Source organism: Triticum aestivum, chromosome 2A (assembly GCF_018294505.1).
Source record: "Triticum aestivum cultivar Chinese Spring chromosome 2A, IWGSC CS RefSeq v2.1, whole genome shotgun sequence".
In the NCBI taxonomy this organism is placed as follows: domain Eukaryota; kingdom Viridiplantae; phylum Streptophyta; class Magnoliopsida; order Poales; family Poaceae; genus Triticum; species Triticum aestivum.
Window position 1 is genome coordinate 61,836,216 of NC_057797.1, and position 18,822 is coordinate 61,855,037.

At 43.4% G+C, this 18,822-nt stretch overlaps 2 protein-coding genes across 2 annotated transcripts; both read right to left on the reverse strand.

Moving 5' to 3' along the window:
• Positions 1-1,036: 1,036 nt before the first annotated feature.
• Positions 1,037-9,425, reverse strand: LOC123187463 (mediator of RNA polymerase II transcription subunit 33A). The gene is made up of 12 exons (XM_044599332.1): positions 9,020-9,425; positions 8,828-8,941; positions 8,348-8,701; positions 7,367-7,683; positions 6,753-6,844; positions 6,341-6,665; positions 5,705-5,912; positions 5,318-5,432; positions 4,551-4,718; positions 3,033-3,708; positions 2,721-2,927; positions 1,037-2,562 (listed from the first exon to the last, which is right to left on the reverse strand). Exons 1-12 carry the CDS (start codon positions 9,319-9,321, stop codon positions 1,463-1,465), a joined length of 3,978 nt encoding a protein of 1,325 aa, XP_044455267.1. The 5' UTR covers positions 9,322-9,425; the 3' UTR covers positions 1,037-1,462.
• A 2,999-nt stretch (positions 9,426-12,424) lies between these two features.
• Positions 12,425-13,428, reverse strand: LOC123184714 (probable calcium-binding protein CML24). Its single transcript, XM_044596790.1, has one exon. It carries the CDS (start codon positions 13,411-13,413, stop codon positions 12,673-12,675), a length of 741 nt encoding a protein of 246 aa, XP_044452725.1. The 5' UTR covers positions 13,414-13,428; the 3' UTR covers positions 12,425-12,672.
• Between the last annotated feature and the right edge of the window lie 5,394 nt (positions 13,429-18,822).

An 18,822-nucleotide genomic window follows, 5' to 3' on the forward strand; every position in this document is an offset into this window, starting at 1 on the left:
AACCGTGGAGAGATTGATGATTCACTCACGTACACGTCGTGGTGGCCTGACTGCGTGACCATTCCCCATACCCTCTGATCTTGCTGCATGTGCGCGTCGTCAAGGATTCTTGTGGGGCCTGCTGCTGACTCGAAGATGATGTGGGAGATTGGCCGAGGGTTGCACTCCCAAGTCTCGGTGGTGGTGGTGTGCATAGTCCATTCATATGACGTAGTGCTCCTTGCTTCTCACAAAGCATATCATGGAATACAGTAAAAATGCTTGGATGGCTTTGGGCAAAGAGTATGAGCTAAAGAGGTCGTTCTTGGCGCCCTCCCTCGTCCCATATTATGTTCATCACAAACAAGTGAATTGCTAATCGCAGGGTACAAAGCGCCCCCTCACCCCCCGGACATGATTTGTTCATCGTGAAATTGCTCATCGCCAATGTAAAATGCCCCATCCCCCGTCTGCTCGTGAATTCTTATCTCTCTGGAACTCTGGATGCCCTCCATTTCTTTCCTCGGTGTGTTTCAGATTTTTCTATTCCAATATGTAAAGATTTTTCTACTTTTTTGGTAGACCTTTGATTTTGTTTTTCCCCCTTCCACCAATAAATCGCCTTCCTTGATGCCAAAATCCTTTGTTCTCTTCAAAATTGCTTTCACGGAAGTGGTTGCATTCACATTTGGCACTTCTTTTTTGTTAGAAACACATTTGGCGGTTCTTGCTCCTTATGAAGGCTAGCAAAATGACTATCCGTTCCGTGGGGTCTTAAAACTTGCTCACAAAGTCACAAAACCACTCGTGGGTATCCTCGTCGATATAGGATTATGTTGACGACGCAAAGTAATACCAGGTTCGAACATTTTAAAAGTAATACAAAGTTCGAACATTTTTGCCACATGGCTTACATGAAGAACTGTCTCGTTACATTTATATAATTCAACACTGGAAAATAGATTGCATCCCCAAATTCAGTGCTCAAAATTCATCAACTCTTTTTCTCCGAGTGAGAACTCAGAGTATTATTCTCATGAATAACACTATGTTAAAGTTGTAAATAACATATCATAAGGAGATAACAAATTCGTTACCACAATGATATCCCAAAGATTCAGAGCCTCCATAGCCGACCTACCAAAATTCGCAGGCAAACTGGAAGTCTAAGCCTTCGAGAGGGCCAAATTTTCTTGGAAAAGGGGGGGCTAACTAATTGTAAACGCACAGTGCCCCACTATATTACACATGTTATTACAGCTGGGGCACTTTACCCAGGATACTTGTCATCGGCTCTGAGAATTTTAACTTACATGCTTCAGTAAAACATCCAGCAAAGAGACCATACGAGATGACCTGACACTACTCCACAGATGAACACGACTATTTGCTGGCCTGATGGCTCACCAGCCGGAATTCAGGCTTTGAGACTGCAATGGCTCCTACAAGTTAGGTTGGGGGCAAAAAATTACACAAGGCAAGATCACTGTAGCAAGGTTTCAACTACAGCAGAGATTGCCTTTGGTCCTCCTCGCTCGAGTAGTGATAGGGCAAGATCGTGCTCCTGCCAACTTCGAAGCCCCGCAGCAATCTTCTTCAGCGTGTCCAGTTTTATGTCCCGTAGCCATGTCGGGACAAACTTCACCACGAGGAATACAAAGCACGATACATACGCCTTCCAAGTGCCTGGGTCGCACCCCAGCAGGATGTGCCCATCCAGAACACCAGCGATGAAATCCATGTGGGTGCCCACCACTCGCGGTCTTCTCGAGAGGAATGACAGTTTCATGATGGGAGAAGTCTTTTCTGAGCCCCAGAGTAGACTCCCACAGAAAAAAAGCATGTTGGCCATGGCATAACCTTGAAGTGTGCTGGCCACTGGTCCAGGGTCTTCCAACATCTGTTCCTGAGCTGATAGCAGTAGCGTCGGCAAGGTCTCCTCATATAGCACCTGGACCAGGAGAGGGCCCCCTGCAACACACAGCAGCCCCGCACCAAGCATGGCAACCTGAGAAGCCATGGATGCAGCACCAGACAGTGGCGGTCGACCTGATTTTAAATGTGGAGGCCCATTGGAAGACCATCCATTTGCAAGTTTGTGGGAACAATCAATCACTTGCCTGAGGATCATCTCGCTCACAAAGTAAGTATCATGGAATGTTCGACAAGTTCTCAGGTAGATGAATCCAGGGGCCATGGGAAAATGAAGACCTTGGTGGCCTGTGATTGACTCTCCCATTAAAGCTCCAACTCCACGGCTTGCAGTAATATCAGACCCACTGGATGGGGATGAGCGCAGAAAGGATGAGAAGCAACCTTGGATGAGCTGTGCTACCGCATCTTTGTCTCTGCCAAACGGAGACCGAATACATGAGAGGACAATAAAATCATGCCACCTTCGCACTTTCTGTGTCCACAAGGCCCCTATGATGGGCATGCTTGGCCAGGAACTACCCCCTGCACAGTTCTCCAGTGCCTGACCAATGATCCCGTGAATGTAGTCGAGACTCCTATCCAGCTTAAACGTAATTGTCAAGCTGACAAGTGCAGCCATTGGTAAAGGAAGCATTGGCGGCACACCACCTGCAAGAGTAAAATGAAAATTTTCTATAAGCACATAGAGCAATAAAGATATTGGGGCAAATTTTCTGCAATGATGGTGCTGAAAACCTGAAGGTTATCACACATAGTATGAACTAATGCAACTAAATTGATGCATAAGAATAGGAAGCAGGTTGTACGTGGATAGCAGCTGTGAATCTGAACACCAGCAGATGCAAGGATTTCCTTTACTTCATCTTCAATGGAGTGAAGAGCAGCACCAGGGCTGGGCCATTCAGTTCCGTTCATAGGCACAGCTTTCCATATTCCTCGTGTAATTTCTGCTGAGAAGTAGCTAACAATTGCAGCAAGAGAAGCTGGTAAGAAGTCCACTAGATCCCTTAAACCTGCAATGCAACGGCACATTAACACATGAATGAGATTAAGACATATCCCCATAGGACTGGAAAATCAATATAATATATTAAAATGGAAGCAAGGAGGTTGCTCACTGGTAGTCATGTCTCGGCTGGAAATCCTCCCGTGAGAACAAGCTGTAAGAACAGCTTCAAGAACATAAGGAACTGCTTCTAGAAATTCCCATGCTGGAAGTGTCGGCCTTTGGTAAGAATCGTCAGATGTACTTAGAGAGGAACCACTGACACTGCTACTGGAAGCAGATGAAAGATTACCAGATACTACCCCGCTTTTAGTAATTTTCCGGCAAATCATACTCAAAATTTTGTTTGCAACTTGATGGACAGGATTTGTATTGCCAAGTCCAGAAAGAGTAGAGGCTATGCAAGCTTGATTCTGAATGTACCAAGCCCTTAGCTTGGGGAAGGAGTCAATATAAATTGGTTGGGTTGGGACCTCATCGAACGAGCCCGTACTGCTGCCAGAGTTAGTACTAGTAGCAGATGAATTTGGGAACTCAATACGGCTATTGTGCATTAACACCAAATAGTCCAGGGTAAGTTCCAACCTTACCGAGCCTCCACGGCCAGCAAGACAATACTCTTGAGGGGGTTTGTAAAATTTCCACAACCGGAGAAGACAAAGAAATGCACAAGAGAAGACCGAGTAAACCGACGTTTCATCAACAATGGTAGACCTGTGGTTAGATGGGGGTGGCATTGACCCAAAAGCTTCACAGAGTGGCATTAAAGCTGCGGCAACATCTGGAACCTGTATGACAAAAGGTTATTATATTGTGAACTAACAAACAGCACAAACATATAGACTGCAGACAACATTATTCTAGAGCACATGAAAAGTGAAAAAGTAGCTATCTATCTATTTGATACTCCCTCAGTAAAGAAATATAAGAGCGTTTAGATCACTACTTTAGTGATCTAAACACTCTTATATTTCTATATGGAGGGAGTAGAATGCAGCATTATGGGTTATCACAGTGCAGACAGTAGCGTACCAATATTAAAGCTTTAGTACATAGTGGGGTATGGCCATAACAATATACATCAAGAAACTAATCCAGAGGCACACAAATTTATGTGGTGCATCTCAAAACCTACAGAGCAACTTCAGCCATCAAGTCTTAGAACAGATATGCCAGAAAAGTGGTAAGAACATGGATTTGCCATCAATGCATCTTAAAGAAGGGCTGATAAGCATATGAGGTGCCAACTTTGAAAATGACACAAGAACAGGAACCAAGATATTGCATGCGGACATTAATTTATATCCACATGCACTATAATGGTAAACTTGTCTTCTTTTTTATATCAGTGACAAAATGTGACACTGAGGCATTGTTCAAGCTTTTGGAATTTGCTAAACAATGTAGTTAGGCTTTAGCAAATGGAGATGCCAGTTCCCCTGGGCACCAGCAAATTGCCCTTCTGACTACTGATGAACTCGCTTCTTTTTCTACTTTCAAGACAAACAAAAAAAGAACATATTTTTACGATGCGCTCTGGACAGAAAATACAGACTCCGCCACCAATTTCATATGTTAACAATGGATTGTTGCAAGAATATTACAGTCAAGCAGACAGTGCATTGCTTACCATTCCATATAAAGAAAAGATGTGGACAGCATCGACATATGAGACACCAAGTAAGATTGCATTTAAGGTAGACTTCTGACTAAGGTAGTGGCTCATGCTCCCCTGCAATGAAGAATCTGAGGGCAAAGGAGGCGACAATAACTTGACCACCATGCGGACAACATGTTCCTGAAGAAAACATGTAGAATATAAATAAGATGTTTTAAAGGAAAAGTTGCCAGATAGAATTTTCAGACCCATTTCCATGTGCTCACAAGAATAGACCCAGAAAACTACTCCCCCCGTCCGGAATTAGATGACACTCAAACAGATGTATCTAGTAAGTAACAAAAAGCTTCAACAACGTAGCAAATTAGAAAATGTGCAGTTCAGAATATTTCTACGCTGAAAACATAAACTTGTCCTATATTGAGAAATACAGGCTAGCCTTGCTTTTTCTAATACAGCAAAGAAATATGTACTAGAGCCATGAAGTTTGGGGCCATTTTCTGAACTCTTTGCTTAACGCTAACGAACAATCACTGATACTAAGATATGATTTTTACCAGAATCAGCATAAAGTAAATAGTGGATTTGGAAAGCATGGACAAGTCAACTCAATATTACTCCGTATACTGTTGTGGAGATCAACTCGTCAAAAAACACTAAATATTTTCATAAGACCTTAAAGAATTTTGATTAGTTATTATGAACTTGTAATTTTTCATGGCAAATTGGCAAAATGTAAGCATGTTGGAAACTCTTAACAATAAATAAAAGTAAATTACCTGAATATTCCACCCACGCACAAGTGATGCACCGCACACAATTTTAGCTGCAGCTGACTTTTCTTGTTCTGAACCATTCAATGCGATGTGGTACAGTTTATCCAGTTCCGCAACACTGAATAGACAAAACAGAACTACAAATCAAAGAACTAACATGATATACAGATAAGTAGGACCAGGGAAGTGCTGGGGTGAATTGAGAAGTATAATGAACAAAGAAACTAATGGCTGGTAGAATAATATTCAAGAAATGTGTTTTAACTTCGCTTTGTCAAAGATGCAATACAGAAAGAAAACTGCTTTAAAATACTCGGTGGAGTGGGAAAAAACTGTTCAATTCAATGCTCGCCTCTAAAATTTCTATTTTGGTTCCAGATTTAGCTCTACCTTGAAGCAGGAGTAGCAATGAGAGCATTTTTCAGTGGATCAGATAGTGGAGCTCCTTGCATGAAGTTTACCCATGGTGATTCCTGGGGTAAAGATGTATCCTTCGAATGCCCCGGTAGTACAACATAACCAGGCCACAAGTAAGCAGTTGTGTCGATCAAATTCCTCGAAATACAGGCTTCAACTATAAGATGTAGCATGTTTCCAACTGAAAAAATATAGGTAGTAGGGGGTTAAAAGCTAAGACAACCAGAGATAAATATGTTTTCAAAGTATTAGTGCAACAGTATATGAAAATATAAAATCAAAGAACAGCTAGCAACTAAATAATAAAACAGAATACTACCAGGATCCACTAAGCAGTCAGAAGTCAGTTTAGTTTACAAAACATGACCAAATTGCTAGCACAAATATAATACTCTACTTAGATTGAACTATAATAGAAGGACATGACATTGTTAAAAGAAGTACAGGAAAAATATGCCTAACAGGAAAAATCACAAATACTCACAAGCAACATTTTTCAGAAATGCCAAGACAGATTGCATATACACAAAAGTTGTCACAAATAGTAACCTCAGTGAATATTATTGAACTGTAACAACCATCAAGCATAATAAGAAAAGGTACAGGTACCAGCTTTCGTCGAAGAGTCACTCTGGCCAATCATGCCAGGGTTGCCACCAACCTTACAGTTGGCCCTAAATATTGCAGCTTTTGAAGCCGCAGCATTGGCCACATTCACCAACGATGAAGGTGGTACAAGAAGTCCTGAATATTGCACCAAATCCTGAAGAGAAGATACAAGTCCTAGTCTTCGGGGCAGACTTTTGTTTCCTTCAGCTCCACATGCATCAGTTTCTTCCTTGAGAATTGCAGCAATCGCTAGTGGAATAAGAGCTAATAGCATGCATAATCTTGTGTCTAGATGAGGAATTGGACCCTCTAGAGGTTCTCTAGCCTAGCAACGACATTAGCATGTGAGGCCACAAAGAACTAAGTGATATGATTTCACCCATGATAATACATCAAAGGAAATGTTTATTACCCGTTGTACAAGACGAAGGGCAGAAATCCAAAGAGCTTTAAAAGTTTCCTGCCAACTTGCCTCATTAATTGCTTGGGCTGTCTTGGACATTTCTGAATCAAGGCAAATATGGTATTAGTCAATGAAAACCATGCCACACCTATAATAAAATTGGAAGATCTAAACATTATGATCAAAATTCACACTGTCGGTTACTATATAAAGACGACAGCGCAGATATGTAAAAAGATCTTCAGACACTAACAGTCTAACACAGATAGGCCCTGTTTGGTTCAGCTTTTATCGACGGATTCCGTTGCCGCGCAGCAGAATCTGAACCAAAGGGCGAACCCAGCAGAATCCGATTCCAGAAATCCGCTGCCAAAATCTAAACCAAAAGCTGAAGCAGCCCAGGACGTGCTTTCCAAAATCTGATTTCGCTGCGGGCCAAAATCTGAAAAAGCTGTATCGGCTGGTTTGCCAAATGGCTACATTTTTTTCACATCAGATTTTCCACAGCTGTTTTTTCACAGCAGATTTTTCGCAGCTGCTTTTAGAAATCCACAGCCGAACCAAACAGGGCCATAAAAAGGTGAAATAATTCAAGTCAATATAAGCTGATCGTGTGGGAGTACCTTTTATAATCTCGATAGCAGATATACCGCCTAGATGCCTCCCATCCATTGCATTCTCCATGTAAATATCAAATATAATCCAACAGGCAGCTCTCCCAGCTCCTGTAAGTTGGCCCAGCATGGAATTGCTGGATCTCAAGTTACCAAGAACACCCACAAGCCGTTTGTTGTTTGGTTGGTAATCTAGATTGCTCACTCTCCAGATATACATCACCAGATCATCAATTTTATGACTAGTAGGCAATAATCTCTCGAGTGCCATCTTGTGAGCTTCAATCAGTGTCAGCCTCTGGCTCAGAGCACTGAATTTGTCAGGCCTAACCTAGAAAATTGTCTAATTAGCACAAACTAGCCAATTGTAATGTTGATTCTTAGCTACACCAAAGAATAAATTGACTGACAAGTTGTTTTTTGGTGTAGTTGTTAGGCAAGGTGATGTGAATTTATATATAAGAAAAGTCTTACATTCTTAACACATAATAATGGAGCATGTTTACAGAAACGACAGCAACAAAGCCTTTCAGTCCCAAACAAGTTGGGGTAGGCTAGAGTTGCAACCCATAAGATCTCGAAACCTAGTCATAGCTCTGGCATGTGGATAGCTAACGTCCACGCACCCCTGCCCATGGCTAGTTCTTTAGAGCATGTTCACAAATTGGAAATAAAAAAGGAATAGCTAATGGAGCAGTAAGTTAACATTTGAGTAGTCACTATCTGTGCAAAGTGGAAAAGGAGTCGGAACAACCTACAGAAATGCAGCTTTACCTTGACATAATTACTATGGTTAATTATAATACTTGTGCCTACTCTGTTTGTTATATTTGATTGTAAAAGAAGACCTAATCATCCCCTTATCCTCACATGGTAACCCAACAAGGTAACAGGTGTCAAAATATGATGATTGGCTGCAGGCAAAACTGAATGCCCATGGGTATGAATATCTACAAAGTTGACATGTTAATAAGTTTGTTCAAGACATACATGTTAATGCATATCAAGCGCAGAAATGCTTGAATCTTCCTATCAGCGGCCATCATATGCAACACTTCCAAAGCCATGACGGTGTTCTTTCGACGTAGCTGTTCACGCTGCTCATTTTGCTTCACAGCGGAGACCCCCTTGACATCCATGTCCATGGGCTGTGGCCCTTCATTGGGATATACACTCTCCTGCTCCAGAGTCGTTCCAGATGAAATACCGCAATCCTCCAGCACGGAGTCGATCAGTTTGGTGATCACAATCAACACAAACAGGATGACAACATGCCCAAAGTCCGTTCCAGAAACCCCGTAGGTTTTAGACAGTTGCAGAGCAGCGTCGATGGATTTCGTTATCCTGGGAGCCAAAGTAACCATGTATGAGCAACTGAGCAGCAACTAGCAAGCAGCATACATACAGATCACTGATAGCAGAAATCTGAACCGGGCTTCCCGTTCAAACATTGCATAGCTGAACCCTTACTTGTCACGATTAGGCCCGGCCAGGAGAGACAGCGAGGAAGACGTGACGTTGCCCTTCAGCAGCTCCAGGTACAGCCGGTACGCCTCCGGCTGCGCCCGCCGCTGCGGCAGAACCCTGCAAAAACCACGCCAGAGAGTCACTCTCGCATATCCTTCAAAAGGGCAGGTAAAACGGGCGGGCACTGGCACGGACCTGGCGGTGAGGAGCGCGAGGACGTGGAGCGGGCAGAGGAGGCGGGACGACATGGCCTGGTCGAGCAGCTTCCAGAGCGAGGGCGAGTTGTGCGCGAAGCAGAGGTTGGAGACGAGGATCCCGGCGAGGTCCGCGCTGGGGACCCCGGCCCCCGGCTCCCCGGCGACGAGGCGGGAGATCTCCACCGCCCGCAGCAGCGGCGGGTCCCCGCGCGCCTCCGACGCCTTGACCGCCGCCATCACCCTCCGCTCCAGCAGCTCGCCCCCGGCCCCGGCCAGGGTCGGCGCCTCCGCCGCCCCCATTCGCTCGCGGGCGACGTCGCCGAGGGTTTGGGTTTGGGATTTCGCGTCTCGATTTCGCCTTCCCTCTCCCTCTCTCTCTCTCTCTCTTGGATGGATCCTTGTGGATGGAAGGGGGGAAGAAGGTGGTTTATGAGGCGGGGGACAGGATGGGGGGGGATCTGGGCCGTCGGATCGTTCTGTTTTGGGATGGGGCCGTCGGATCTCCGTCCCGTCGCCCTCGGTCGCAGTCGTACCGTGCGAGACGGGATTGACTTTCCAACGGAATGCCTGGCCATTCTCGGGCCCAGGCGATGAGACGAATTGTCCTTTGTGTCTTCTTTTTTATGGTAAAAAAGACCCCGGAATTATCATCAGAGGAAGAGAAATTGGGTAAAACGTTCGTGGCGTCAGTATCGGCACACCGCACACGAATATCTAGATAAAATAGATGATGTGGCAAACAATAAATAAAAAAAAGAAGCATGTGATAACATAGCTAGTTACTACTAGTATGAGTAACATCATACATGTCAAAGCAAGATGAGTCTATAGCCTAATAAATAAAGTGTTGCATCTTACCACACATATGTTACTCCTCACTATAGAGGTAGTAACATAAAATAGTAACATGGACATGTTACTACTTTATGTTACTACCTATTGGTGACTGTACCAGGTGTATGCTAACAGGTTGATTGTCATGGTGCTCCACTTGCTTCTTCCTTGCATCCAACTCTAGGGTTTTTTTCCTCTTTGAAATCCGTGTTCACAAATCATGGCGTCGTGTGAAGGACGCTCGACATCATCGTGCTAGTCAAAGTCTTTCCTTTAAAGGAGCTATCATGTGGATTTTGGACAAGACAACTTCATTGATTTTTCTGTTGAAGAAACCGCAATACATGAAAAACACGGAATGTAGATGCAAGGCCCCTCCCTTCTGGCATAGACAGACCAAAGCATAGATAGAATCATCTACGCGACTCCTTCGAGGCTTCGACCTGTCCTTCGAACCACAAATGCTAATCCATGCATTATGCTGGGGGACGTAGATCGGATCTCGACCGTCACCCTGGCAATGCACTTTTCTGTTGAAAATTGACAACAATCATTAAACCTCAAACCTTAAGGTAATTAACGACATGAATAAGCTTCTGAGACCACCATCTTGAATCTATCTCCTTCCTCTAGCTTTTATCGTTCGATTTGGTATACAACCATATCAATGTGTTCCCTCTCGACACCTCTTATACTTTCACATGCTGGAACAAGAGGCCACAACGGGTAAGATTGAAGGGGGCAAGAGTACCTGAGTTAATCTAGTTGATCCAGTTGTCATGAGGAACAAGAGTGCTTAGTTCCTAGTTGTTGATCTGTCCATATACCAATATTTGGTCACCATGTAATTTTGACCTTTGTGCATGTTAAGATATTGGGCAAGTCAAATGATAGTATGCCAAACATGGTAATGCCCTATAATCCATGGAGGGGATATGTGTGTAATCAAATGAGCTTTCATTGGTGCATCAAGAACGTTTTTAATCGGGTATGGACCAAAGGTAAGTCGATTGTTCTCATTCAAGCATATTTTGTTCAAAGTCGGGATGGCGTAATTCCATGATCTCATCGCTCCCTCCGTCTAGCACATCATCTTGGATGCAATGACTTTTGACTCATGTTGTGTGGGCATAATCAACAATCATGGCTGGAAGAAGATCTTACCTCTCGATGCTATATGGTATCGATGTGTTTTGAGAGTGAATGCATATCAGTGGGTTTCCTACTAGTGTCACAACTCGCTATCGCTCCTTTCCATCTTCCTTGACCTTTTGGTGTGTAAGAACTGGGTATATTTCCGTCGAGCAATTAGTGGGAAAGGGGTAAAGCTTGGTTGGAATATGGAATGTGATGAGATAGAAATGCTCGGCACCAATTGGGGCTCTTATAGTGAATAACCAACAGTGCCATTTTTTTTTGTTAGTATGGTGAAATCCTAGGATTTGCGTCGATGGTTAGTCAAATCTATTTTTCGTCAATATTAGCCGAAATATGATTGTTAAAATCTTAATTAAAACACAGGCGAGCCTATGAAATCATTTGAACTCAAAATAAGCACAAGGGTAACTCTCAGCTTTTGAATAGGCTGCAAAGAAAAGCAAAACCACCAATTATATCTTGGGTTGCTCCGCTAGTGTCAACAGTGGAATTGGGTGAGGTTCCTCAACCATTTTGCGATAGTGACCAGGCTATGGTCTCATTTTCTCTCCTTGGTGTCTATATGATGCGATATATCGCTATATGTGTGTTCATGTTCCCCGTTGTCGTTGTGGTGTTCTCTTCACCGTTGTTCCGAACACGGCATAAATTTAGTTCAAAAAATGGTTCGACTCCAATACTTTTTATCTACATAAGGCTTTTACCATGACGACTTCTTCTTCGAGGCGTTGGTATAGCTGGACCTTAGCATGTCCTTTTTCTAACTACGTGATACAATGTTAGGCCGATTCCTACAATGAAGGAAGTGGGGGAGGGCTCGTGCTAGTGATCGGGCTATGTAAGAACCTAGTCCTATTTTGCTAATTTTCTGAAATATCTTCTATCGTCGGCGACCAGAGCGTAGCCAAATGGTTAGGTTTCTTGTGGTTAAACCAGCCCACCCAATCCTAAACTTGGCACTTGTGCACACATTTTTTTGAATTTATTTTAAGGATGTGTTTAGGACACATCTAGATGTGCTCTAGTTATTGCACATCTAAGTGAGTGAATCAAGTATAAAGAGGAAAAGAAAAAAGAAAAAGAAAAATATCCACATGAATCTCAACACAAGATCAATGACATAGGACTTAGATGTGCAATACTTATGGCACATCTAGATGTGCTTTAGCAAAAATGTTATTTTAATTTTTTCGACAATGTTTGTTTAGAGGAGACGTTTCTGTCAACTAAGAGGCGTTTGTGTCGACTTTGTCAATCTCAAGATGTTGTGTCGGCCGGGTAAGGTGCTCTTAGGAATAGGGTGTGTGTACGTACGTCCATAGTGTGAGTGTACATGCGTATATGATTATACTATATGTTAAAAAAAGTTCATGAAAAGTTTACAACACCACATGATTAGACACACAAAAAATAATGCTCAACGGCCCTGTAATCTGAACCTTTGGGGATCGTATGTATGAAACCTATTAATTAATCTTGCAATCTCTTATCTTCTCCATTTTCTTGGAGCTTCAGAGGTTGCATTGCATCTGAGCATATCGTGGACGAACATAAAGAAAGAAAGGGCTGTTCTTCATCATCGAGCTTACTACATAAACGGCGGGCCGATGCATGCATCGCTTGTGTGTAATCGTAAAAGCCGATCGATCGTGCGTCAGATCAGACGTTGATCCCTTGCATCATGATCTTGAACTCGCCGAAGTCGACGCGGCCGTCGCTGTCGCGGTCGACGTTGCAGATCATCTCCCGGACGTTGGCCAGGCTGCTGGCCTCGGGCATGCCCAGCTTCTTGAGCACCTCCTGCAGCTCCGACGCCGAGATGAAGCCGTCGCCGTCGACGTCGAACACCTTGAAGGCCTCCCGCATCTCCTCCTCGTCCTGCCCGCCGGCGCCGCCCTCCTCGGCGTCGTCGGCGAGGGCGCCGAAGAGCGCGTCGCCGAGCGCGCGGTGGAGGCCCTCGAAGTCCTCGAAGCGGAGCCCGGAGGCGCCGGGCGGCACGTGCGCGCCGACGGTGGCGGCCAGGCTGGCGCGGTCCGCCTCCAGCCCGAGCGCGTCCAGCGCCTGCGCCAGCTCGTCCACCGTGATCTCGCCGTCGCCGTTGCGGTCGAACATGTCGAAGACGCGCCGCAGCCGCACCGCGTTCAGGCTGCCGTTGCGCAGGCGGAACGACGGCGACGGCGAGCCCTTGGACAGGGCCTTGGCCGCGCCCTGGCTCTGCTGATGCTCGCCGGCCATTGCCTTGCTTATTTTCGGACGGTGTGGGGAGGAGGACCGCGCCGAGACTCTCGCAGCTTTATAGGACGGGGGGTGGAAGGAGGAGCGGGGCCGCGTCGTGTCCCCGGCGGAGGCGGAGGGCTGGCTTGGCTTCGTTCCTTCCTTTTTCTCTGCCGGGAAATCCATCGCCTACCATACTATTTCCGTGGAAACAGCCGATCGGAACCGACTCACGGTGGACGTGCTGGATCTGTTAGGTATGTCCCCGGCAGTAGGCAGCACACTTTCGCACCGGCTCGGGTTGGCTTTGCTCTCTTCGTTTCTGGGCCTCTGGTTCCATGGAAGCTCGTATTCATACGTTTTGTCTGCCTCACTGACTGTGGTCCGTTTTTCCTGTGTCTTCTGGTTCCATGTCCCATATTTCCCTCTTTCTGTTTATTTTTTTCATGGACTCTTTCCGATTTAAAAGGTCTACGTGTCGGCTAGATGGATAGTTCGCCAAATATAATATAATACAAACTAGCAAAAGGGCCGGTGCGTTGCAACGGGGAAAATAATTCATAATCTTCAATGGCAACGACCACATTTTGCTGCATCACTGAGATATACTATCACTCTACATTTCGTGAAATCATGAAAAAATAATAAACTCGTGAACATTTTTCACCTTCGTGAACACTTTTATAAATTTTGAAACATTTTTTAAATTCATGAACATTTTATACTATTTGCAAACATTTTTTCATATAATTTTCTTGAATCGGCGAACATTTCTAGAATCAACGGACATTTTTGGAAATTAGTGGAACAAATTTTGAAATTCATGAACATTTTTTTGGTTTAACGAACATATTTTGGAATGCACGACCATTTTTGAATTAATGAACATTTTATGAATGAATAAACTATTTTGTAAGTCATGATATTTTTTGAATTTTAGGATATTTTTTCATTCATGAATATTTTATGAGTTGGCCAAAATTTGTGCAATTACATTAACATTTTTTAATACAAAAACTTTTTAAAAAATCACGAACATTTATTGTTTCACCAACATTTTTTTCAAAATTTCAAACACTTTTTGAATAAGCAAACATTTTTTTACAGAATCACAAACATTTTTTGAATCCACAAACATTTTATCATTTAGTGAACATTTTATTTCAAAATTATCAGTTTTTAAGGATGGTAATGGGCGAGACCACTCTAGCAGGCACCAGTACTCGCCGCCCCCTCTGCTTTGTTCGGGGATATGGAGTCGGCCCAATGGTTGACGGTTCATTGGTCGCTTGCCTAATGTCCCTATTCCACTCCATCTGCAGAAGGTCTATAAATTTTGTCTCAAGTCGAACGGTGTAATGTTTGATCAAGTTTATAGAAAAAACTATCAACAACTATAAAAACAAATTACTATCATTAAATATATAATAAAATATATTTTATATTGTATCCATTTAGTATTGTAGTCGATGGTGCTTTTCCGTGCAAATTTGGTCAAACTTGGCATGGTTTGATATGAGAAAAAGCTATATATCCTATTTGGAGACGGAGGAAGTACTTTTTTTAGGAAAGCCATCATGACTAGCTTTATTAAAAATTAAATAGGGATCACATCGTCCACAAGGTTGTGAACTAGGCAGTTCGGAGGCTCCACCGTCCAACTACTAGAAATCTTATTACGAAAACCATGATTAACTAGCACATGCGCCGCTTGATGAGAAGAACGATAACAATGTTTAAATTTGACCTTCCCGATTGACGAAGACACGTCCACACATTCCGCAAAGATCACCGCCGCGGCATCCCACCATCTTGTCTGTCCAGTACAGTAATCAATCGTTGTCAAGGAGTCAAACTCAACTTCCACTCGAGGGAACCCCAGAGAGTTTGCAAAGATTAGTCTATCACGCATAGGCATAGCCTCCGTTGTCACCACATCTGCTGCATAAGGTATAAATAAACATTGTGCCGCCAAAAAATTACCCTTACCGTCTCTAAGAACAGCTACAGTGGCTCTTGCACCTTCATCCATATGGAACGAGGCATCCACGTTTAGCTTCACAAACTTGGGTTCTGACTTACTCCATTTATTATGTTCCTGTACACCATGAATTTTTAAGTTAGCTTGATGAAAATTGTTTGCAATTGCCAGGACCGAAATAGGCCTTCTCGAGGGAGGTGGTGGTGATCCATCATGGGTGAGCTCACGATGCACCCACCATAAGTACCAAGCCCCAACCGCTATCAGCTATTTGACATCCAAATTAGGCTTTATAGGGATCAGGTATTCGAGTATGATTGAACCAGAGCGAATTAATTAACTTCACTTCTTCAACAATGTCCAGTATACCCAGCTGGATCCACAGTTCCTTGGCATGTGTACAGTAAAAAAGCAGATGGCGTACATCTTCCGCGCCCTGGTGACAAATCAGACATGAGCCATTGGTACCCACACGTCTATTAGTGAGTATGTATCTTAGGGGGGTAATTCTATGAAGTGCATGCCAACAACAAAAAATCTGAATCTTACATGGAACCTGCAATTTTCACAGTGTAGGCCATACTTCTGATTAGTTTGATCCAGCTGGGCGTTCCAATACATTTGCATGCACCCGAAAAGATTGAATCCATTGTAATCGGTACACCGAACGAACTAAAAAAACACCCCTCTGATCTGGGTTCCAGGCAATAAAATCATCAAATGCATTGTGATTAATTGGGATTTGCATGATCCTTCTGATGTAGACATGGTTAAAAATAGAATGATCAGGGGCTCATCCCATGCTCCCATATGAGGGTCGATGAGATCACTAACAACCGAGAGAATAGTTTGACCTCGGTTTGAGATAACCTTCCTATCCGGGTTGGCTGGCACCCAAGGGTCACTCCATATATTCATATTCTCTCCAATTCTGATGCGCCAAATATATCTCAGCTTAAAGGTTTCTAGCCCCTTCATAATACTTTGCCATGTAAAGGATGCTCCATTCTTCAGCGCTGTTTGGAGTAAACTTACATTTGGATAATATTATGCTTTCAAAACTCAGGCACAAAGAGAAGAGAATCTGGGTTCATTATAAGTCGCCAACATTGTTTCGAGAGCATTGCCAAATTGAAAGAGTGGAGGTCCCTAAAGCCCATCCCACCTTCATTTTTTTGATAGCACAGTTTCCACCGAGTGTAGCAATGCATCCTTTTGTGTTCCTCCTCATCCCCCCCCCACCAAAACTAAGCAATCAAACTAGTGATCTCTTTGCAAATAACTTTAGGTATACTAAAAGCTAACATGGCAAAAACGGGATTGCTTGGGATACAGATTTAGTAAGAATTTCCTTGCCACCAGTGGACAATTGTTTATCCATTCACCCTCTTAGCCTTTCTTTAATTCTTTCACCAAAGTGTCTGAAACACTCACTTCTATCTGCTCCCACCATTGCTGGAAGCCCGAGATACTTGTCAGATAAAGCTTCGGTGTCAATGTTTAGCTGTTGGCAAATTTCAGTCCTAGATACGACAGGAATGTTTGGACTGAAAAAGACACTAGATTACGACAAGCTCACCAATTGTCCCGAACACTAACAGTAGGTATCCAGAACATGCTGTAAGGAAGCTGCATTTAAAGTATCTGCTTTCATTAGAATCAAAGAATCATCAGCAAACAACAGGTGTCATACTAATGACGCATTTCTGCACACTCTAATTGTTGGGTAACGTTGCATGGAAAACAAAAAAATTCTACGCATAAGCAAGATCTATCCATAGAGATGCATAGCTACGAGAGGGGAGAGTGTGTCTACGCACCCTCGTGGATCAAAAAGCGGAAGCGTTTATCAACACGGTTGATGTAGTCGTACACCTTCACGATCTGCCCGATCAAGTACCGAACGTACGACACTGATACGTCCCATCATATCTATAATTTTTGATTTTTTCATGCCAATATTCTACAACTTTGATACACATTTGGCAACTTTTTATATTATTTTTGGGACTAACATATTGATCCAGTGCCCAGTGACAGTTCCTGTTTATTGCATGTTTTTTGTTTCGTAGAATATCCATATCAAACGGAGTCCAAACGCGATAAAAACTTTTGAAGATTTTTTTCAGAATATATATGATTTGGGGAAAAGGAATCAACGTGATACGATGCCTGAGGGGCCCACAAGCCCTTGAGGCGCGCCCCCTACCCAGGGCACGGCCAGGGGGCTTGTGGCCACCCTGTAAGGCGGTTGGTGCCCTTCTTCGACTGCAAGAAAGCTAATATCCGGATAAAAATCATGCCAAAATTTCAACCTAATCGGAGTTACGGATCTCCGGGAATTTAAGAAACGGTGAAAGCCAGAATATGGGAACGTAGAAACAGAAGGAAACGGAGAGAGATCCAATCTTGGAGGGGCTCTTGTCCCTCCGCCACCATGGAGGCCAAGGACCAGAGGGGAAACCCTCCTCCCATCTAGGGGGGAGGCCAAGGAAGAAGAAGGAGGGGTGCTCTCTCCCCCCTCTCCTGGTGGCGCGGGAACGCCGCCGGGGCCATCATCGTGATGGCGATCTACACCAACAACTTCGCCGCTATCATCACCAATTCTCTTCCACTCTATGCAGTGGTGTAACACCTCTTCTCCATGTTGTGATCTCTACTTAAACATGGTGCTCAACACTATATATTATTTCCCAATGATGTATGGCTATCCTATGATGTTTGAGTAGATCCATTTTTGTCCTATGGGTTGATTGATGATCGTGATTGGTCTGAGTTGTATGTTTTATTATTGGTGTTGTCCTATCGTGCTCTTCGTGTCGCGGAGGCGTGAGGGATCCCCGCTATAGGGTTTGCAATGTTCATGATTTGCTTATGGTGGGTGCCATGAGTGACAGAAGCACAAACCCGAGTAAGTAGGTTGTTTGTGTATGGGAGTAAAGAGAACTCGATACTTTAATGCTATGGTTGGTTTTACCTTAATGATCTTTAGTAGTTGCGAATGCTTGCTAGAGTTCCAATCGTAAGTGCATATGATCCAAGTAGAGAAAGTATGTTAGCTTATGCCTCTCCCTCATATAAAATTACAATAATGATTACCGGTCTAGTTATCGATTGCCTAGGGAAAAATAACTTTCTTGTTACAAAAAGCTCTCTACTAAAACTAACTTAATTGTTTCTTTATCTAAACAGCCATAGCTTTTATTTACGTGTTCTTTATTATCTTGCAAACATATCCCATTACACCTACAAAGTACTTATAGTTTCATGCTTATTCTAGGTAAAGCGAATGTTAAGCGTGCATAGAGTTGTATCGGTGATCGATAGAACTTGAGGGAATATTTGTTCTACCTTTAGCTCCTTGTTGGGTTTGACACTCTTACTTATCGAGAAAGGCTACAATTGATCCCCTATACTTGTGGGTTATCAAGACCTTTTTCTGGGGCCGTTGCCGAGGAGCAATAGTGTGGGGTGAATATTCTTGTGTGTGCCTATTTGCTTATCACTAAGTAGATTTTATTTTATGTTCTAAGTTGTTCTCTATCTTTAGTTATGGATATGGAACAAGAAATACCAAAAAAATAGGTGTACTTGCTACTCATGGAGATGGAGAA

What these genes read in the sequence shown, in the direction of transcription:
- LOC123187463 (XM_044599332.1), bottom strand. Translation starts at nt 9,321, where the DNA reads ATGGGGGCGGCGGAGGCGCCGACCCTGGCCGGGGCCGGGGGCGAGCTG. An exon ending in CTCGCGCTCCTCACCGCCAG is followed by an intron (nt 8,942 to 9,019) that starts GTCCGTGCCAGT and finishes TGGTTTTTGCAG; the next exon opens with GGTTCTGCCGCAGCGGCGGG. An exon ending in GATTCACAGCTGCTATCCAC is followed by an intron (nt 2,563 to 2,720) that starts GTACAACCTGCT and finishes TTACTCTTGCAG; the next exon opens with GTGGTGTGCCGCCAATGCTT.
- LOC123184714 (XM_044596790.1), bottom strand. Translation starts at nt 13,413, where the DNA reads ATGGATTTCCCGGCAGAGAAAAAGGAAGGAACGAAGCCAAGCCAGCCC.